General features: G+C 39.5%; 1 protein-coding gene across 1 annotated transcript in view; it reads left to right on the top strand.

Annotated features, from left to right (window-relative positions):
- Window positions 1–22,905, top strand: part of COL3A1 (collagen type III alpha 1 chain) — a 48,997-nt gene that overhangs the window by 2,855 nt on the left and 23,237 nt on the right. The window contains exons 2-6 of the mRNA XM_058839831.1: window positions 14,922–15,127; window positions 16,727–16,765; window positions 17,318–17,434; window positions 19,026–19,097; window positions 22,264–22,329. Of these exons, the coding sequence (XP_058695814.1) occupies window positions 14,922–15,127; window positions 16,727–16,765; window positions 17,318–17,434; window positions 19,026–19,097; window positions 22,264–22,329 (500 nt within the window). The remainder of the gene's footprint in view (window positions 1–14,921; window positions 15,128–16,726; window positions 16,766–17,317; window positions 17,435–19,025; window positions 19,098–22,263; window positions 22,330–22,905) is intronic.

The raw sequence follows: 22,905 nt of genomic DNA, 5'->3' as shown, positions 1-22,905 counted from the left end.
AAGATACTAGAATGCTTCTTTAGGAAAGAAATCCATTCTCCACCCAGCAAGCACAACCTGTGAAAGCATTTGCTAAGCATTGCAGCCTGCATTCATCCCTTTTATCTTGAGTTTGTAGAGGCAGTCATGACAGCTACTTCCAGAAGACAGCATAAGTGTTAGCTAGACAGACTGGAGGTGTTTGGCAGTTTCCATAGCACCCTCACATCAGTGCCAAAAGGGAAGTCAGGTGGATTTGTGCTTGTCTCAGCTGTATTTGTGATGTTTAAAGGACACCTCAGTCAGCCAGAGCGGGACTCGTAGGTACACCCCAGTCCTTGAGGAACTTTGCTGAAGTCGTTAGGAAAACTACTGCTCTGAAAGCAGTGTGACAACAATGCCAGAAACCCTTCATTATTATTCCAAATAATTTTTTGCTCTAGGGTAATTTAGTATTTTCCTTGTAATGCAAGTATTATCTTGGATGTTTGGTCAGGAAACTCATTTCTGAGGTAATGGCTGAATGCTAAAGTCTCTCTGACAAGACTTATTGACCTTTCATATTACTTTCAGTTGCAAATTGCAGTTTTAAAATTATCTACAACCATTACATGTAGGCTTCAAGAGGCAGCATACAAATGACTTTTCCTGCTAAGAAACAACTTCTGATCCCTGAGAAAAGAGTGATATTTTAGGAAAACTTGTAAACAGCTGATTTAGCCATTTTACTTTCTTTTTTTATTAACTGGGAAGGATTAGATAGCATGTGAAGTGGATAGATACTGCACAGATATAGTTTATTTGTGAGACTGCCAGACTGTCATGTTTAGCAGTTAGCTGTATGGAACACTGCACACATGTGCTCTTTGTTGATAAATTTCCAGTTTAAGGCTAATGCTAACAACAGTCAGAACTATCTCTGCTTAAAGGTTTTGGTAACACAGAAAAGTTCCCCTCCAGAGTTCTGACAGTAAAACCAGATGATGCACGTCTGTGTGCCAAGAGATAATTAACTATCATGAGTAACCTGGACTATGTGAAGTAATGAAATATCAGGGGTCTACTCCTCTCCTTCCATTTTTCCTAACTATTTTTTACCAAGCACACGGGAGACATGGTTATACTTAGGAAAATTGAAACATTCCTTTCTGGTCTGGAAATATCATGCTAAATGAAAGCCTGGGGAATCCACCCACTCTAAGCATTATATATATGTTCTTGGAAATATGACAAATTTCATAAACACATTTTATATCACACATCCTTGGAACAGATTAGCCTTAGGAAAATTAGACTATTATATAACATTTTCATTATTTTCCAGATTTGTTTTTGACTAGAGACCAAATCACCAAATCTACATAGACTGATTTTTCTGAAAGAAGAGTTGGAGTTGGAAACATTCACTGCCTTATTGCAGGGGAAAGAGGCAGAGGTAGAAGGGTGTTGTTGCTGGCACAAACCTCACTGTTGATGCCTCAGTCAGAGTCATTACGTTTGCTCTCCTCTTAGTGCTGCAGATTACAAGCGGATCCTATTTCCTCTTCCAGCTTCTGCCAAAGTGTTGAGGTTTGAAATAGGCAGCCAGGTGTCACTTGAAAACTCTGCTGATGCCAGCCTTACATAACAGGTGGGGGAGACTTGTAATTAATACAACTCAGGAAAAAGAAAGGAGGGAATTACTATCCCTTTTTTGTTCCACAGGCTGCTGAGAAACCAAACTGACACTGTTCCATTAGTCATTGTCCAAGTTATGTGCTAAGTTGTTCACACCTTGTTTTAAACAGAAATCTGCAGAAAATGGGACATACCTGACCCCTAATAGGGACAGCATGCAAAGGCCTGGTAACAGGAATAATGCAGAGCAGCATTTAGCATTTGGGGTTAAAAGCAACCTCTTCAGAGTTGAAAGGTTCAGCCTACCATGAAGGGCAAACAGTGACAAAGTGCACTTTCCCAGGCTAGCGGGCACCTGGAGCACCGTATCGCTCTTGATGTTTCTGTGGTAGTTTCCTAGTCTGCTGAAGAGCACAAGCCACAGCTGCTGTAAGACTTGCAAGATTTAATTTGTTGGTTTGGAGTAATAACTTCTCAAAGCTCACAGAATTAGATATTAGTGCAATGGTCATACCATTAATACTCCAGATTATGCCGTCCTTTAGTCATGCTTGTTTAAGAAATTGGGCAAAAGATCTCAGTTAAGAAAAGGGAAATTGTTGGCAATAGCAAAGACATATTAACAAATGTTAATATGTTGTTAACAAATAGGGGTTCTTATGGTCTTAAAGTAACTGGATTAGAGTCCTACATCATTGCAGTTTGATATGATGGAGCATAGTTCAATTTATTCTTGTCAGCACCCAAAAAAATAAAACAGACTATAGAAAGGTATAATAAAATCTGTTCTGATTCAACATTACTACTGTTAACTCATTTTCCATGTTGTAGCCTGGAAAATTGTAGATTACATGACTTTAACATGGTTTAGAGCTCAGTATCTACCGCCAATTGTCTCTCATTTTGAGAAATTCTGATTTTGGGTTTTTGGCAGATGATAAATAACCTTCAACCCTAAACAGAACAAAACTTTTAGTGTCATCATTTACCTGCTGCAATAATTTACCAGCCTATCCCTCCTTCTACATATCCACAGTAATACACCTTGTACAGAAGAGGAACTGGGCACAGATGTGATTCCTGCTCCAGGAGGGGTACAAGAAGTGTTATTTTACTTGTGTATCTTCAGGTCAGGCTGCTGAGGGCAGCGTGGCTGGGTGCAGAGAATGCTGCAGCCCCTGACCTCAGTGTGCTGCCTGTCTGCAGCCCAGGGGATGCCGTGGGTTCCTCCTGGAGGGCTGGCTCTCTGGGGCCATGCTTGTCACGGCAGTGGGGTCCCTGTGGCAGAGGTCCTGTGCAGTGGCTTGCTGCTGGTGGCTTCCCACAGCCTTGGTGACTGCTGCAGGACAGCTGCTTCTCTAGGGGTTTTTTTTTCTTCCATTGAATCTTTTGATGCACAGGGTTTGAGAAGCTTTCCTTTCTGTCCTCTCTTTGGCTTCCCTGACAAGAGGTGTTTAGTCACTGGAAAAATCTCTAAGGAATTCCACAGAATTTCCTGAATTTTCTCCATCCAGCACTGTCAGATTTTGTTTCAGGTAAATAAGATTTATGTATTTATATATGGTGACCATGCTATTAATATTTCTCACATGACTTTGAGACTGTATAAAAAAAGTTCAAATATTAACCCTTGCATTGCTTCTATGGTTAATCAAGAAGGAATCTCCACAGGCAGTAAAAAATTATGAATTACAGGAATCAGAAAGTCTCTTCTGTAAGTACAAGAGAGAGCTGGAGAGGTCTGCTGACTCTGTCTTAATGCTGGAAGTGTGCAAGGAGCAATGAGATCCACTATTGGCTGCAGAGTAGCTCATCTTTCACACAGCAATATAGTACATTATATTTTTCATTTATAGTTTCGAGTAGTCATTACTTTTTTTCATCTTCTCTTTCATAGGAAGGGTTCTTTGAATTTTGATTTGAGGAAACTTAACCTACTTCCAGCCACTGCTTCTCTTTATTTATTTTCACTTCAGGGGCAATCTTGTCTCTGAATTTGCAAAGTGGAAGCCTCTGCCTGTTTCATGTCAACATGACAATGGAAAACATGATATAACCCCCTCCAACAACAACCGTTTGTTGGCTTTAGTTTGGATAAACTTCAGCTCTGGGACTTCTGGCTTTGTTTAGTTTAGCAGAGGAGATTCCTTTCAGATTAGCTCAGAGACTACTTCCATTTCCCCCCATTTACATCAAACCCTTCATTTAAACATGAACTATCAGAATGAGAATGAAAATGGTTCCTCCTTAAACAATATCTGCACCTTTTTGTCTTGCTTTGATTCACACAAGTACTCCATGAAGATATGTCTGCCAGGGAGGAGAAAGCATGCCCAGGACTTTGAACAGAAAGAATGTGAGGGTAATGAAAATGTATATATTTCAAGGCTGAATGTGTTTTTTTGTTTTGAAAGCCTAGGCCTTCTCCCACAGCTAAAGGAGCACACTAATTACAGTCAAGAAATGAGGGATGTGACTTATAGTTTTAAGATTTTAGCAGAGTTTGGCCTTCAGCAAAATGCAAAGCTGTCCACAGCCACTGGAGACACATCCCTGTCTGCTGCTGGATTTCTTTCAAGTCACTGTGCATCCCACCCTGGAGGGAGGCACAGGCACCTCTGCTCTCTCATCAGGTGAAACCTTTCCTCCTGAGTGCAAACCTTTCGTGGGCTGCCAGGGCAGCTTCAGGCACCTCTTCATTCCCAACTCCAGCTCTGCAAAGGGCAGCAGAATCACAGGAGCATCCCAGGCACAGTTTGCAGCTGTAGATATGAAAGGATGATCTGTGTCTGGAAAATACTTCTCACAGCAATTCAGCTCTGGCAGTTCTTGGAAAACTCCCGGACAAATTCAGTTCCCACTGAAGCTCCCTGCAGTTCACACCCAGTCACCAGTCAGTGCATTAGAAGACTGTCTGCAGCAAACATCTTTTTCTCTCTCTTCTTTCCCTTTGTGCTGCTGCTTCTCTTTTCCTTATTTCCATTTCCTTACAGGAAAATAAGCAAGAAAAAAATTGCATCTTTCTTTTCAAACAGTCGAGACAGAACTAATTGCTCTTCTGAACAGTTAATGGGAAATATGGGAAGCATTGCTCATTGTTCCTTTGATGTTCACTGTAATAGCCATGCTGAGCATCAAAGGAGAAAAAACTACATCCCCCATGCTTTCCTTCAGCTATAAGCAGCAAAAATACGATTCATATTTTCTTGGAAAACACTTTTATGTTCATGAGAGCCTCTTTAAAAAAAAAAAAACAACCACCTACATCTTCTCTCTTTTTGTCTTTAAATCTACTGTATGGTGCTTGCTTGTTTCCCTGCAGAGCAGTAGTCATTTCGTGCCAGCTGTTTAAGAGAAGAATGTCCTAGTGAAAGCAAACAATGGGCTGTGTAGTGGGAATTGAAAATCTTTGAAAAGAGTAATTGAAATCTGCTCAGACATTTTGAAGATTCTTTGCACAATATTCTAAGGCTGTTGGTGGCTTAGCTGTTGGCAGGGTGGTCCTCTTTGTAGCTCCCTCTTTTTTTGTATGAACAAAAAATGGAGGGGGGGGGAGAAAGAAGAGAGGTTTTCAAGTCCTACTGATTATTTCAGAGCAGCTGAAGAGAGAAAGATTTCTGTAAATGTCTTTCAGTGAAGAACAAAAAAAAAAGTGAATAAGTGAATTGTACAGGGCCTTTTCATTTTTCAGGTGTTCTCTGGCTCCAGCTCTTCCACTCATACCTTTTAAGGGCTGAAGCAGATAAACTGTGCTGGATGGGGTTGTGTCTGCTGCAGATGTTCCAGCCCTCCTGGGCTATGTGGTGCTGTTTATTCTCACCCTGTGCCAGCTGGGGTTGTTGCTGCACAGAGCAGGGAGAACTAAATGTGTGCCAGGACTCAGGCAGCCACTTCAGTAGCAAGGCTGCTGACCTCTGATGTTAGTGTAAAGCCACCTCTCTGCTTCCAGGCTCTTCATTGCACCAAAAGTGTGAATTTTCACCTCACAAGGGAATTAGTTAGGAAGATCCATAGGTTTTTGTGCTTGAAAAATGGCCAGACATAGAACTTGATATTTAAAAGTGTCTCCAAAATTAAGTTGTCTTTGGTACCCTGAGAAAACCCTCACAATACTTACTTTAGTAGCCCTAGGAGTTTGACAATAAGAGTGTTGTATCCAGTGTACAAATAGCCATTTAATATCCTCTATGAGGCAGATTAAGAAGAATTTCAAATACTGCCATCCATATCCAACAAACTGTCCAAAATGGATGTGGGGTGAATTAGTACAAACTGGAATAAGGAATGAATGAATACGAACTGTTTTGCAGATGAAACTAGGTTAATGATGCTCCATGCATTCAGAACCCCACCACAACCTTCTGAATTACAAATACCCTTAATTTATTGGCAGTCAAAGATATGATTCTTTTCTTTAGACAGTATGCCAGAGCACTTTAATCCTTCGCTGGAATATGAAATGCAAGAACCAAATCCTTCATTTACTTCCAACTTCTGAAATTACAGGGAAACCAATAAAATTGTGCAGGGACTTAGGCCAGTGTAGAATTTGCCCCCCTGCTGCTTTACTCATCTCAGATGTAAATTCATTATGGCTGTGGAGTTATATTGGGGTGACTTTGTCCAAGGTATCTGAAAATATAAATGATATTACCACAAGTATTATACTGCCATTGTAACATTTCCCATCTGCTTCAGCCTCAGGAGAGAAGCATTGAATCAGGCTGATCTCTTCCAAGGCAAACCGCAGAAACAGCATTGCATAAATCTGTTAGCCCTCTCACAGAGCTGAAGGGAAAGAAAGGATCATGTCCCACTTGAAATTTTAATTACCTGCCAAAAATTGTTTTAATTACAAATTTAGACAATGCAAAACAAAAGTCATACATTTTTCCCCACACAGTGTTTAGGTTTTATCATGCCAGAAGCTCAAAGCATCATTAATTAAGTAGTTATAGCTCAATGTTTTAAATGAGGTTCTACGTGGACCAAGCTTTAACAATTATCAATTTCCATTTGTTCCCTTTCTCTTATCAGATCAAAAGCTGAACCTCTCTTTCACGATGTTTTGGATCCGTCAGACTCGTTGTAAAATCTGGGAAATCTCTGCACAATTACTTTTCCAGTTTTTTATTTATTCTTCCCAGGACAGAGCTACTGCAAAAAATGTCTCAAAGAACCCTCAAGTGTTATAAACTCTTCCTGGTTGTAGCTAAAATCAGGAATGCAGAAGTATGTCTTGAGCTACACCTTGGGGATGATATTTTTTTATATATTTTTTTTAAACATTTGGCAAATTCCTGTGTGGTATTTTAGTATTTTTACTTAACTGATCCTAGTAATGTTAAGCTTGAACTATTTCTGTTCTTTAGAAATATGTTAGGCCAGCTTCTTATGGAATACAATTGGAAGTGGTCAAGTGTTGCAAACTTTACCTTGACACTTGGATTCTGACTCTAGAAGTCTTCATTGACTGCCCAAGGAATGAGCAGGATGAATGTTTAAAGAAACTAATGAATCAATTAAATCATAGTAGAACTTGAATTTATGTCCATTGTTAATTAGTTTAAGATACAAGTCTTTATGCAAGAATTTGGTATCACTCACTCTAAAGATAAGAAGCACATCAAAATCATATTACTGCAGAGTAGTGTTAGAATTTATGCCAGCACTACAACTAAATAGCCACAAATGAAGTTCCTGCAGCCTGTTGCTTATTTTTAGCATGACACCACATGGCACAAAAGGTGGTGTGCCAAAAAATATTGTAATGTAAGAACAGAGGGGACGGAAAAATCTCATAGGCATTTTACCAATAATGCAGACTAGCTGAAGTATGATGCAATGGTCCCTCCAAATGGCATTGTGTGCACTGGATTATGATGAAACATCTTCTTACTTTGTATCCTGCTCTAATGCTAATGTTACCCTCAGTAAAAGATTTGATCTGTCAGGCACTGAAGAGCTTCAATTACCACCAAAATGATTGGAAGCTAATATTTTTTAGGTCTGACTAGAAGTCCAGTAAAATAAAGGGAGGTTCTGATCAGACAGTGATTACTCTTAATCGGGGAGGAATTATCTGAATTCTGCAGCTTATGGCAAAAAGAAGTTGATCTCTACTAAAAAGACAGAAGCATAAATATAATTGAGTCACAGAATCAGCACGTTGAGAGAGGGACACTGGAGAGGAAATCCCAGAGCAACATCTCCATACAGATGGTCATTCAGCAATATCTTCCTCCCATGCAAAAAGCAATTTGGCCCATGATATTGTCAAGGAATAGTTAAAAACAAAAGGGGTATAACTATCTCTTGAATCCAGCAGAAGTTTTCCTCAAAATGACTTTTATGAGTTCAGGAACAGAAAATCAACATTTCTCTGGACAGCCCCAAGAAAGAAGCAAGGTGATAGATACAGAGCAGTCTGCTCTATCCTGCCTCTTGTATGACTCAGCTTGAAATGACAGTTCTGCCAAAAACCAGCCCTCCCCAACTAAAACAGCAAAGAAATCTCCTTGCACTTTGTTTACTTTATTAGCAGTTTGGAAACAAGCGAGTTCTTTTGCCACAGTTTCTCATGCCAGACACCAGCTGAAGCAGTGAGGCTGTTGTGTAACAACATCTCTGATGAGATATCTCTGGTCACTATTTCCTTGTACTGCTGTGGCAGGGTGAGCTTTGGAAGCTGTATGAAGAACACCATTCCAGGGTGTCAGCATGTGTTGAGTCACAGAATGACAGAATCAGCTGCTTTAGACCACATCACCTTTTGAGAAGAACTGGCCTCTGAAGATAAAGCAGAAAAACTAGAGGTTTTAAATCACACTTTGAAAGATTATAAAAAAATCCAAGAATGTGCAGGGGAAGTAGAGGCCTTTTGTGTTTTACTTGGTAACAAATATGCTTAGGATATGTTCTAATCCTGATATTTCTAAAACTTTTTAAAGGCTGCAGAAAGGTTGTGGCATTTGTAGCTTATAAAGATGAATGAAGGGAACAAGGAATGAGTTGTTTAAAATGCAAGCACTTGTTTGTACCAGTGCAGGCAGGCTATTTTCTTATTTATTTTGTAATCTGGAGTACAGACTGGGTGGGTCTTGGAGCAAGGACAGTTTGGCTATGTGACACAAGGGTCCTTTACCTGAGGATCCAGACTCTTCTGTGCATTGCCAATGAAACAGCACGTGACTCCATCCTGCAACACCTCTGGCAGAGAAGTACAGTATTATGCTTAACCAGAATTCTTTTAAGCAGCTTTCTGTTTCTTACTCTACATCTGAGAAAAGGGGAAAACTGGGACTGGCACAGTGCTGTTCAAACTCCAACTTTCTTGGCAGACAAGCATCCCTAGAAGTAAGAAAGCTTCAGTTTCATTCTGAAAGCACAGGACAGCTGTCCTTTCTGGTGTGAAACTTTGGAAATCTGTGAACTATTCATTCATGCTCCTTTTCCATTCCACCTGATAGCAGTTCTTCCTTCTACAGTTCACAGAGCACAAAAGGATTTTTAAGGTAGACCCACTCTGGTTCTTCACAGTCTCCAATAACATGTGGACAAGCTTTACAAAATATTACATCAGTACCATTAAACCTGAAAATATCCTAATAGGTATGGATACCTAAACTGGCCCTTCTGCACTGTGTGAAATGGATTCAATTAATTAGCTGTTTAAGACAATTCCAGCTGAGTGGATGTTTGAAGGCCTTGCAGTTGGAAAAAACCCAACGTGTTAAACCATTTCTTTTCCTTTTTCCCCACTTCTTTTCCTGACTCCTGTGACCCAGACAGGATTTGAGCCCTTCTGTGTACTCAGCACTGACCCAACATGCCAACAAACCAGGCCATCCCTGCTCCTCCAGCCAATTCATTCATTATGAGAGTCCACTTGTTTCCATTACTAATGATGGGATGGAACGAGTGTGTTTGGGTTTCTTATAAACATCATCATAATACCAGACAGGGAGGCCAAACCATTTGCCTCGAGGTAGACTCTGTGGCATTCTTTTCTGCTCAGGAAATGGAAAGCAGCATTGCTGCACATGCTGGGGTGGATTCCTCCACCTACTCTGGTAGGGGAGAATGATAGCGTTCCTATTGAAAATAGCACAGCTCCCTTCTACTTCATCCTTTGCTTAAACAATGTATCTGACAGCGCTGGGATATGCAGTCAACAGATGTATTTACTACATAAGAAATGTAAAACAATTTTTGAAGTACTCATCCTGTAAAGCAAATGACCAAAACCAGGTCAGGGTGAGGATACACAGATTTTTTACATTTAAAAAAGTAAAACAAATTCTTAACTTCATCAGGCTTTGGATTCTGTCAGAGGCAAGGCCTTCTTCATCTCAGTGCTTTAGCCTTTACCAGATCCACTTTAGATACAACAGAAGTTGTTTGTTTGACTCATCGTGTTTGTGATCAGATTCTCACAGACCAAAGCTCCTCCGTTCTGCTTCCCAGGCCATCATCAGGCAGCTGCTGGAGGATCGTGAGTCACCCCTGTGTGGACTATTGCCCTCTCTGAAGCAGAACCAGACAAGTTCAAGATGTTTTTTTCATTTCTAACCCTTTAGTCACATCTCTGTAAATGGGATATGTGAGTCTGCTACTAATGCAATAGCTGGACATTGGCTTTGTCCAAAGTGGAAAAGCCTGTGGTTTTTGAGGATACTATTAGGAAATTTTTTCCTTTTGCCATAAAATTGTGGTTAAGTCACAATCATGGTGCTTGCACAAATGCAAAGCCAAAATCAACTACAGAGCAGGTCAGATTCTCATGTGATAACAGATCCTCTTCACTTCACTGGGATTGGGATTATGTCTCATATGACATCTGTCATCTTTCAGGCCATATGACCCTGGCCACCTCTGTTTTCCCTTGCACACATTTGGGCTCTTCTATGTGCCCCACTTCCAGGTCCTTTGGAACTAAATTGTGATTTTCCTTTCAGCTTTCACTAGTGGTCTGCTTATGGACAGCTTCCAGTCTTCCTAGAATGGGAAATAATTCAAAACCAGCATAAAACAATTATTGTCTTGCCTTTTTTTATTCACTATTTAGGCTGACCAAGGGAAGCACTACACACAGCAAAACCTATAACAATATGGGTGCTCAGTAAACAGTATAATTTCAAATTAATTCAGGCTTTCGAGTATTAAACTTTTTTAACAGTGCAGTGGAAGAGATTGACGTGGCTTCCAACAAAGCATTGCAGTAAGGGCCACTTCACAGAAGTGAAGTGCTATATAGCCATCATATAGGGCTTTGGGAGGAAGAATAAGATTGTGCATTGCTATAGACAAATACTGTTTGGTTCTAATATTTCTTAAATCTCAGGCTAATGGGTATGTTTAGGAATCAATAAGAAAAGCTGGCTAAGGCAAGTATGTTATAGCACAAGTCTAGAAGCAGACAAGTCAGCTTTTTTATAACCTCATTATTCCTATATGTTACTTGCCAGTGCTTTAGCGCAAATCAGCTTTCCAAAGGATTTTGGAGCTAATAGTTAATCTTTATGAGCAATGCAAAATACATTATGTCATAACATGCTGACATACAGATCTACATCTGAGCACAGACGGGGTGTCTTTAACACCCTAAGTCTTCCCAGATGTAAGTTTCCTTTGGAAATCTATTTAGTACTTTCTTTCTGCCAAAGGCCACAGCAGTTTTCATTGCTGCTCTCCTAGCTTATTTCTTAATTCATTTAACAATGTCCAGAAAGTTAGAAGCAAATATGAAAGTCAATATATCCATGTGTCTTCAAATTTTTGTTGTCTTCCTGTTAAATGATGCCATCTACTGTAGCATAACTGAATGACAAGCTTGGAAAAATGCAGAGAAATCTCCTTTAATTCCTTATTAATGTAAAATTATCAGTCTGACATATTTTGAATTTCCACATTTTTTATTGATATTGTTGAATATTATATGGCAGTTGAGTATTCGCAGCATGAAAAAATGGGCACTGAGGAAAGACTCTGCTTCTGTCTTGAAAACAGAATATTTTCTAACTAGCAGTGCAAAAACAGGGGAAAGATGGCCTTTTTCTGTCCTCGTTGGAGCTGTCCTCTTTGCTGTAAGGCAGTGAGATCACATCTCTGAAAATAACCAGACAACAAAACAAATCAGTGAAAAAGAGGAACGATGAAAAAATTGGCATATGAAGGTTCAAATCCTTGGATATGAATTTCCTAGTAAATAAGGACCTTGTTGTGTTAAACACACAGTTAAAAAAATATGTGGTTTTGAAAGGCTAAAAAAGTGATACTGGAAGCTGAAAGTCAGAATATTACAACTAATCAAACACATCTTTTGGGTACAGAAAAGTGGGTATGCTATGCATCTCTTTATATGTGTATGCAATTCATATTCCAAGTGCAAATAGTAACAATATTAAATTCTTTTAGGTCCATACAATGGTATTTTTATTTAACAATTACGACTTGCCCTAGAAAGAAGCAATTTCTCCCCTTCCTTATTATGTTTACAAATGAAAAGAGCATTTTAACCTGTGGAGCTGGTAGGTGCTCAAGCAGAGTGACAGCTGAGCAGTTCACTGCTCTGGGTGATGTGGATCTGTGCCCATCCATGCTCTCCAGGGTGCATCCAACCATTCCTTCAGGATGGATTACAAGCTCTAACCTCCCCAGCAGCTCTGCTGAGGTTCTGCCTCCCACAGCACACAGCTTTCGAGGGCTTCACATGTGAAATGAGCCACTCTAAGGTTTGGTATTTCTCCTGAGTCACTACAGAGGCTATAAAGATTTCATTCATAATCCCTCACTTCTACGTTTCAGCCTTCTTGTTTGTCAGGAAACATTTGTCACTAGCCTTGTCAAAACTGGGCAGCCTGTTTTTTCCCTGAGTGCCCACAGAGAGAGATCCTGGTTTGTGAAAAGGAGGAAAATTCTCCCTTGCAGAGACAGTCAGCACCTAAATGAGCAGAGAATCAGCTTGTTTACCTGGGATCCATAGGTATGGTTCTGTGGGGTGAGAACTGGGAAGCCAAGCAACGGTTTTAGAAACTAGTTCTAGCTTGGCAGATTAAGGAAGGATGTCTAGACCCTCTGCAAAGGCACACATTGTTAGGTAGTGTCCTTTGAAGCAGCATCCTCTGATGCCATAACCCTGTGACATGTGGGTATGGGGAAGAGGCTGTCCTGGAAATGAGCAGTTCTTATCCATCTCTCTTGTGCAGAATATGAAGGTTCTAGAGAGGCCCAAAAGGGCCAGAAAAGGAAAATCTGAGCTTCTAAGTGATAGAGAACGTCTGAGGAGAGTGAGTTTTCATATGCCATTGGAAGGTTTTCAATTTTAAGATTTTTTTGTTGTCAAAGAAAGGTAAAATACTAGATTCCAGCTTGATATCAGACAAAGAAAAAGATATTGGCTTGAAAATGTCTGGAAAGTGTTTTTGAAGCTTTGTTGCTCTAATCAAGATAGTGGTCAAAACTCTTAGCCATAAGGAGTGCCAGCCTTAACAAATCAACATTTTCTTGTTTGCTTCTTTTAAAATTAAAGTACAAAAATAACTTAAGATGGTGTGCATGGATATGGACAGCATGTAGCAGGATTGAAACTGGGAAAAGAAACCCTCCTGTCCCATGGAGTGCTGTGCCCCAAGATGTGCACTCCAGCTCTCCCCTCAGGGAACCATGACTGAATTCCCCATTGCCCTTCCAGAGCTCATGGGAGGTAATGAATTTCATGGGTGAAATAGAGGAAAACGTCAGGTTAATACAACCAAGAAAAACCAGCTGAATGAGAAAGTGGGAAGGGAGCAGAGGCAAACTAAGCTCAGCTGAGCACATGGCAATAGAGGGGAACTGCTCAGGTACAAAATAAAAGAGGATTTGCTGAAGATGGAAAGGGAAGTTACATGTTATGGGAAAGGTGAAATGCAGAGGAAGCATGAGAAGAGAGGAAACACATCTAAGTGTGCACATTGCCAAAGAGCTCTGGTGTGGAATGGGAACACCCACCCACAAATACAGACAGGAAGAAAAAGGAACTAAAGAGACCAGGGTGCTGATGCAGTGGTGGAAAGATTAAAAAGAGAGATTAAAAATGCAGGGACAAAAACAAGGAGACTGCATAATCCATAGAAGGAACTGCAATAAATTTGGGTTGAGTCTCATACTAGATAATTGTGGCCATTACAATTTGATGATATTCAGAAATTTCTGCCTGGAGCCAGTGGCAATTTTAATGTCAGAGATTTGGATTACGTCTTTTGTCATTTTGTTTTTCTTTTTGAAGGGTGGTGTATAGTAGGTAAATTACCCCTGTATTTAAGTTTAATAATGACATAGGCACAAAAATAGCTCTTTCTCCAGAATGTTGTTTTTATAAACTGAATTATTTTTAATTATCTATGAAAGAAAATCTAATTATATTATTCATGACATTCACTGATACTTATGTTTGCAATCTAAGACTTCTAATAACATCAACAGAACTTAAATTGAGCTTGTAAAACTCAAATTAGATGCTCTTAAGTGTTATTTTATATTGCGTTCTTAAATGCCCTGGCTTTTTTGATCATGTTTTTCTAAGAAAATACCAACCCCAAATTTAATGTGTCAAGGCAGTTTTTGTCAGCCTTTTCATATTCATAGTCTATAACAAGTTTGATCAGCAAAACATCTGTTGGAAGGAATTCACAAAGCCAGGGCATTTAAGAACATTACATGAATATTACAGATGAGCAATGTTTTTTCTGAAAAAAAGACACTTGTAACATTTAAGCAGGCCAGCTGATACAATAATTGCAAACCACTTGGGCAATTAACGTGAATGTTCTTTCAGATCTGTCACATACACTGGCTTTCAAAAAACTCTTTGAAGCCCCTTGGTGGCAGCTATGCTGCAAGATGATGGAGACAGGAGCTGATGCTGGACAGATGGCTTATTCCACATCCATGTGCAAGTGCTCGTGCTGGCACATGGGGCCAGTGGCACTCTTGCTGGAGAGCTTTGTCACCTTTACTCTTTAGCTGCAGCAGAGAATTTGATTGCTAATTAGACAGTAACTCAGTCTGACACTAAAATTACTCAGGATGGAAGATTATCAGAGATTTAATTAGCTTTGGCTCAGCTCCAGGAGGTTTCCACTGATGTCTGTTTATAGATCCAGAGCAGACTCTGCAATTAATATAACAGATCCCCCCAGTGCCTGAAGAGCAGCATTTAGCCTTTTACTTCGCACACATGAACCAGAAAACTACACAAACTATCCAACAGTTTTCACGTTACTCATTTGTAATTTGGAAAACACATTTGAAATAACATCCAACACAATTTTGTCTCTTTCCAGTCGCAGGATGTACCCATCTTGGGCAGGTTTATGCTGACAGGGATGTTTGGAAACCAGAGCCATGCCAAATCTGCGTGTGCGACTCGGGATCTGTTCTCTGCGATGACATCATCTGTGATGATCAGGAGCTGGACTGCCCCAACCCAGAGATTCCTTTTGGAGAGTGCTGTCCAGTTTGTCCACAAACAACAACGCCACCTCCAAGAGTAAGTTTATTCTCACTGCTCTTTCTTCAGTGTTGCTGCCTTCTGGATGCATGACAACCTCAGTTCACTTTGGCTTAGATGTTCTTAAATGCTTTTCTTTTCAGTGCCACTTTCTGAATTTAGGCAAATACTTAGGATGGACAATGCAGCTGACAATATTAAGTCTTCCAGCTCAGTTTTATGTAGAGAACAGGCATCAAAATAGTAGAAATGGAGAGAGGGAAGCAACTAGCTGTTACATTTTTCATTGTATGGAAAAGCATAGGAATAATGTAAACACCTTACTTTTTACTTCACACTCAGTCTATATCCATGAAAATAATGCCAACACAGATTCAAAGAAAATTAGAGGAGTTTCCTAGCATCTCTGAGTCTGTATTTCTTATTAACTCAATTCTACATCATCACAGAGTGAATTTCCTTTTGCAGGCTTATTGCTGACTTAATGCCCTGTAAAGTAAAGGTGATTATACTGTATATACATAATTAATCTCCATCTTTTTATAGACACCAACATTATATAAACCAGTTGCAGCAACTTAGCCTCAGGAAAATCAAGAATGTTAGTACATGCCAAGGCCCCTGCCTAAGTGTTTCAGTGAGTGAGCCCGTTGTACTGAGCTTTCAGCCTATCTGAACATTTCACCAGTGTTAAAGATCCATGAGCTTCTGTTAAAACACCTAGGTTGCCACAGAGACATTGAAGATCCTTACCTAGAAAATAAGAGAGCAAAAGAGATGTGAGGAAGAGATAGAAGATGTGTTTCTGCAGCCCTACAACACATCTGTTTACACATGGAATGCCACACACAGATATGTCACCTTATTTGCACCTCACTAGCAGTACTCCACTGCTTCCAGGATCCCCTGAGCTATTTCACTGAATATGTTGAGAGGTGGAAATGAGTGGTATAGACAGGCATGCCAGAGATTTAAGTGCACCTCCTCTTGGGTTTAGAGACTCCTCAGTTCTGGAGCTCCTGTTAATGAAGAACATGTGACATATTCCCCCAGCTTCTCTCTTTGATGTAGGAGTTTGCTCAGGCCATTGGAAGCTGTTCTGATGACCTTGGGTGGTGTGTAAGGAAATGCCATGTTGAAAGATCCAAGATCATTTCAGCTGAATATTCTTGGCTACTGGTAGCAGCTGAACACAAAAATTGAGCATCCAGGTAGCAACATGTAACTGAATTACTAATTGAAAAATATATAAATTGGAGCAGTAGATCTGAGAATTTAAAATTACCTCATCAGACTTCACATGCTGGAGTGAGAAGGATACAAGAAAAGTGTCATAGCGTTCCACACTGGACTTCTGTCCCCATTGCACTCAATAGCAAAGCTGTACTGACTGTATTAGTGCCATGTTTTTTCCTCCAGGGAAGGTGTAATTCTATGGATGATCCAAGCAAGGGTAGATTGACTGACCAAAAATCCTACTGCTTTTAAGTATACTGAATAAGCATTAATGGAACATGTGAAAAAACTATATTCAAATGTTTAAGCATTTAATTCTTGTTTATGTGTGCATTTTTTGTGTTTTATTTTGATTCTCTTTTTTAAATTTAATTACCTTTCTTTTTTTTTTTTTTTTTGTAGACTCCTGGAGTAGTCAGCCGAGGCCCCAAAGGAGACCCTGTAAGTGCAGCTTTTTTTTCCCCCCCAAGGAAACTAACAAAATCAAGACCCCCTTCCTCTAGTGCTATATATCCCATTCAAGCTGCCAAGATATCCTGCTTTCATTGATGTCTGAATTGTCTGCAGCAGGACTGTACCATATAGTTATTTTGAAGTAGAACTTTTAGCTTCAACAACACTCTCAAAAATTTAAACTGCAAGAACACAGTTTAGTCCAACTGTATCACACTTGTTATGTTTTATTTCTTTACAGAAGGAGGAAAAATATCTTTAAGACTCCACTAACAGTAATAATTTCAGATTCAGGAACTGAACTGCTAAATATTTCTGATGTGTTTGATTAGATATCAGATGTAAAAGTTTTCAGCAACCAAGTGTTTCCACATGTGAATTTTGTCTGTCTTCCCTGAATGTTTGGTTATGACTTTGTTTAGGAGACGTTTTCCACCACAGTCACACAGACTGTTAAGAATGGAGAGCTTTGTCCCTAAATGTCCTCGCAGCTGGAGGCAAGTGACAGCATCTATATCTGCTCTGTTTGTGTCTTTGCAGGGTTCTCCTGGAATTCCAGGCAGAAATGGTCCCCCTGGCCCACCAGGACAGCCAGGGAGCCCTGGAGCTCCTGGGCCCCCTGGAATCTGCCAGTCGTGTCCCAGTATAAGTGGAGGTGTAAGTCATTGTTATGTTCAGCTTCTACCTTGCTGCTCAGAGCCATGCAAAGCAATGCTGCAGGCAGCTGTCCCTTGCACCTTCCCAGTGCTTTGCTTTCAGTGGCATCCATCCCATTTGTGCCTTTGGAAAACAGAGCTGGATGGTAGGTGGGGTTTTGCTGTTGTTTTGGGGGTTTGTCCATAAAATGTCTGGAGTGCAATTAAATCTCTGCCTTACCTTAATTTTAAAACTTTTGGGGCCAGATCTGCTGAAGGATTTAGGTAACTCAGAAATAATCTGATCAGAAAGAGTGTGATAGAGGATTTCCTCCTAAGTTTAATGATTAGGGAAATCTCCTACTTTCCTATATTCCATCAGTTCATGTTTAATAACAGAACATTCCAATGAGGCTAGACTGAAGCACTGTTCCTCTGCTCGCAGGGAAGGGCCATGCAAGTATCTATTTGTCAAGGTGCCTCTTCATTTCTGGCTCACTGGATGCTGAAGTCATTTCAGAAGTGCTGGGCACAGACAGGAAGAGAGCTGATTGTAGCTAAATTTTATTAGCACTGAGCCCCAGGCAGTGGTTTGTTACGAGATGACATTGTCATCCCTGCAGGCCACCAAGCACAGATTTACTAGATGGGACTTCTTTAGCACAAAGCTGATAAGAATTTTATGTTAAAACAATTGCTACTTTTGAATACAGGCCACTGATTATAACTTCCATATATGCTTCCCACTCCTAGGTAAGCCAGAAACTGAGTAAAGATGTCTTGTTTCTATTTAATTCTGAGAGGGATTGCCTCTGCAGGACTGAGCTCTGGATCAGTTAACCAGTCCCAGTGAGGACCAGTGAGGTTTGGAGAGGCAAACACAGAAAACAGGCTGAATTAGTCTCCATTCCAACACTGTATCAAAGATGTGCTATTGGATCCTGACAGGAGGGCTGGTATCAGGAGCACAGGAGTCTTGCACCTGGTCAGTGCAGGAGCTGGATCCACAATGGTTTGGGAGAGCAGGCAGAGCACTGCATGTGTTCAACCCTTCCTGCTCAACCACCTGTGGGCCAATAATGCATCACTGCAATAATGCCACATCATTTGACTGTCTGCTCATGTGAAATGAGTCATCCATTAGGCTCAAAAAATTGGGAAAATTATAAGAATAATAAACAATTGTGTTCTTTAATGCAACAGAAAAGATTTCATCAACTTTCTTGTGTGACAATTAAGTCCAACAGAAAAGAGACAAAGAAAATGGGGAAAGAAGCTAAGAATGAGTCAAACCAAAGTAAAAGGAGAGAGAAAGATAATATTATGGTTCAGCTGAGGCCCAGCTGTCAAGAAGAAAAATGGATGTGCCCAGCCTTGGAAGCTAATGTCACCATGAGCTCAGAAAGAAGACATTGGCTGAGCTTCTCTTATGTAAATGGCAGCTACATGTCAAGCTAGTACTACTCAGCAGATACAAATGAGTTAGTTAGTTCTATGCATTTGCCATACCATTGTAAGAAAATAATTACTTGGTTTGTAGCAATCACATTTTTTTCTTTTCTTTTCCTTTTTTTTTTTTTTTCTTTTTCTTTTTTTCTCTATTCCTTTTGCAGAGTTTTTCCCCACAGTATGACTCCTATGATGTGAAGGCAGGTGGAGCTGGTCTCGGGTACCCACAAGCCATTGTAAGATGATAAAGCTTTTTTTCTGTCCTTTCTTCTTTTTAAAGAACAAATTTTCCACTCGTAGATTATACCTTGGATGTGTATGTATCCTGATTTTAATCTAAATTTTCATTTAATTATTGCCTGCAAGTTGAATGTGATGTAAGGCACCAGTTTGTTCAGCAATACTATTCTAGAAAGTAGCTATAGATCATCTAGATTTTTTATTTTTCACTTCCTTTCTTCAGTTTTTTACCTTCCTTTTCCTGATCTCTGTCTGTGATTCACTTTCTTACACTACTTAAACATTTTTCCCAGTCTCTTGTGCATTCCTCATGTGCTTGATATTTTTCCACTAATTTCTTCCCTTCCTTTCAATAATGTTTACCTCTCCCACTGCCTTTGTCCTTCACCCACTCAGTATCATTTGCCTTTACTATGATATTCCATACTTGCTAATTTTTTCACAATTCAAACTTGCCTGATAATAAGTGAATAAACCCTTCTTATAAACTTTATTCATGCCAAAACTCAAAATGTTTTCACTTTTTCTTTTTATAATTACCATTACCATTTTTTTACCCACAGCTACTCAGACTGTGTGCTAAGGATGCTGTATCTGCCTGCTAGACCTGGTCCAAGATTTTCAGATTTTTATGTGAGAAAAAGCATGGACTGCCTCAAAGAGTTATACTTGAGCTGTGCTTCATGTGTAATATAAATCTGAATGTTGCACCTCATGATTCTCCTTTTAGGCCCTGGGATTTAGAGACATTCAACACGAAGTGTTGTTGATTCAGACAATCTGCTACAGAGAGGGTGTGGTGAATTGCTGCTACTGGAAATTGGCTGTGCTTCATTAAGCATAATCATTCTTTTCAACCCAATTCTGCATACTATGGTTTGGGTATCACATGTTGTAGCTTATCAAGGCAGTTGGGAGGGAGGAAGGAAGGAAGGATCATCTTGTGAAATAAGGTTTGCTAATTACAACAGCTCTTTTTCCTGAAATATAGTCATCATTTTCTCACCTTTATTTTAATCTGTTTATTTCTGCCTCCTTCATTTGCTGATACGATCATACATGCATTTGTCTTCTTCAATTATCCATTTTTCTCCTTCTTTATTCATTTATCTGTATTCACTCCTCACAGTTTTCTCCTACAGCTGTCATACCATCTCCATTCTGCTACATGATGTCTTAATATGGGATGTGCTGAACCAGGCAGAAACTGAGACACCTTCAGTTAACAACTATGGTTAACTACCCTCTATTTTGGCTTTTTCCCTGGAAGTGGTTAATGATTTCTTCTGCTCTGACTCCTGGACTGAGGTTAAAAAACCCCACCAAAATACATTATTGAGCACCCTAAAACATCTTCAGGGTTGTCTGTATATTTTCAGGTCATAAGGGCTTTTATATTGCATCATAGCATATGTGACCTCAAAGTAAGTACCAGCAGTTACAGGCAGATGTGGCTGAAATCACTAGAGCTAAATAACATTTATAATTTGCATTACATAGACTAATTTCTTTATTATTTTATAAATTTATCAATTTTCAATATAAATACTCCTAATGAATAAATATCCAAAATAATTTGCAGTATTAACAAAACAATAAAATATGGTACCAACATTGGCCATGTGTGGTTACCATGCCTGCTATTTCCTCAGTCACACTTCTCTCCATTGCTGCATTCCCATGGCTTTACAGCACTTATAGACTGATTTTGTGCTTTACATCACAGTTTCTCTTCACTTGCCCTTGTAACCTCCACATATTGTCTTTGTCTCTTTCCACCAGTGCACATTCTCTAACTGGAGGATGTTCATCTGTTCAAAGTCTGGAGATTCTAGCAGCAAGCACACCCCTAACTGTCAGTTTATCTCCTCAACTTGAAAAAAACTTATGTAACTTGAAAAAAATGATATCTCATTTGTTTATAGCCATATGTCTAATTGATTGATTGCTACTGATGAGTTGATGGCTTTAATTCTGGTTGGATCTATAGGTACCTTATACCAAATCAGTTCTAAAAATTAACAGGGACTGCTCATTGTATTCACATATCAGAGGCAACCCCATTTTCCAAACTCACAGCTCTGCCTCTTGCTGCACTTCTCGTCCTAGAAAACAGCAAATATTAAAATGGCTCACTTTTTTAGACAAAAGGCAACTGTGAATTAATATTACTTATTTTTGTAGTATAGTGGTGTACTGTCCTACATATGCCACTATATTACAGCAATACTGATAATCCTCTATTATAAAAATTAGGTTCATAAAATTGTAATACATGACCTTTTCTGCCACAATATGACAATTTCCCATGAAACACATTATGTGCAACATCAACTATGGAATATTCTGCCACTACTGCAGCACACAGTGATCCTCATACCATCCATATATGTGATTCTTTTGGCTATAGGAAACATCTGAAGAGTTTAATTTAACAAAAGCTTTTTTTTAAAGAAGCCCCTACAGCTGCAGCAAACCACTGTGCTAACTTTCAATTGTTTTCAGTCTTGCAGTACCAAATGCTTGTGTGGTTGTTGCTACAACAAGTAGAAATGTTGAGGTTTTGGTTAGTCTAGACCCCATTTCTTTCTTATGGCTTAGCACTGTTAAAGTTCAGAAAAGATTTCACAGGTGAAAATGTTTGTCTTACTGACAACAAAAGTATGGCCTTAATTCAGTGTATCTCTAGGTCATTGGGAATCTCTAGTGTTGGGCTAATTAAGCTCAGTTACATGGCAGAGAAACTGACACTTGTTTATTCTGTCTAACAAATTCAGTTCTGCTTTCTATTCTTCCCCTTCAGGCAGCTAAAAATCAGAGTTCTGAGCATCCCTCTGGGATCTAGAGAAGGGCAATAGTGACAGAAAAATGAAAAGCTGCAGCTCTGAAAATACCTTGGGACTAGGTTAGCCAAGCCTGCAAAGAGAAACCCAGTGAAGCTTTTTCTGAAGGGACAAATAGACAATGTATTTCTTCAGCACTGTGTCAATGTACTGCTGCTTCCTTTTTACTGCACCAAGTGCAGGTCACCAAGGATTTTTCTCTGAACTAATTATGTAAAATTTATTTCACAGTTATTGATGACTATTGCAACTCTATTAAGCTTTATAGCTGTATTACATTAATGTAACTACTTTTTTTTTTTTTTAATCTACTCTATAGAGTGGCTTTCCAGGACCCCCTGGCCCCAGTGGCCCCCCTGGCCCACCTGGTCATGCAGGTCCCCCTGTAAGTAACAGTAATCTTCTTGTAATCATCTTGTATTCTTTTATGAGCTCCTCCTTTTCTCTGTCATAAATATTAAGTACCTTTTCAACAGATAAATCTGGATACTATGAAGAATTTTATGCATAAATGTCATCTTGAGCTGTAGCATCACCAAAACTCAAGAGCTGAGATCAATACACTGTGCTGGCTTAAAACATTGTGTACTCCTTGAGATCTCTGCAAGCCCATGGGGTGTCAGCTAACATTATTTGAAGACATACCATTGCCTGACATCAATGACATTCCCAAATGTCTATCCATACAAAATTTTAACAGGAGGTAAAGGAAAGTGGGATGCACATTCAGTGAACATACCAAGGGTCTGAGTTTTTCAGCATCCATCTCCTTTTAGAGGAGCAGTTTAATTCTGTTTTCATAGAGACATTTTCTACCTGGTTCTGGTAATTTCACCTTTGGTCATTTGTTAACTGATCTGACTACAATTTTCCTTACAATTATGAGATTATAAAATATAGCACCACTATGAAATGGTGCATGTACTTGTTCACATCTTAACTGAGTTTTTTGCTGCATTCC

The sequence above is a fragment of the Poecile atricapillus genome, chromosome 5 (genome assembly GCF_030490865.1).
Source record: "Poecile atricapillus isolate bPoeAtr1 chromosome 5, bPoeAtr1.hap1, whole genome shotgun sequence".
In the NCBI taxonomy this organism is placed as follows: Eukaryota; Metazoa; Chordata; class Aves; order Passeriformes; family Paridae; genus Poecile; species Poecile atricapillus.
Note: the sequence above shows the minus strand (reverse complement) of the source record. Positions and strands in the feature narration are given on the sequence as shown.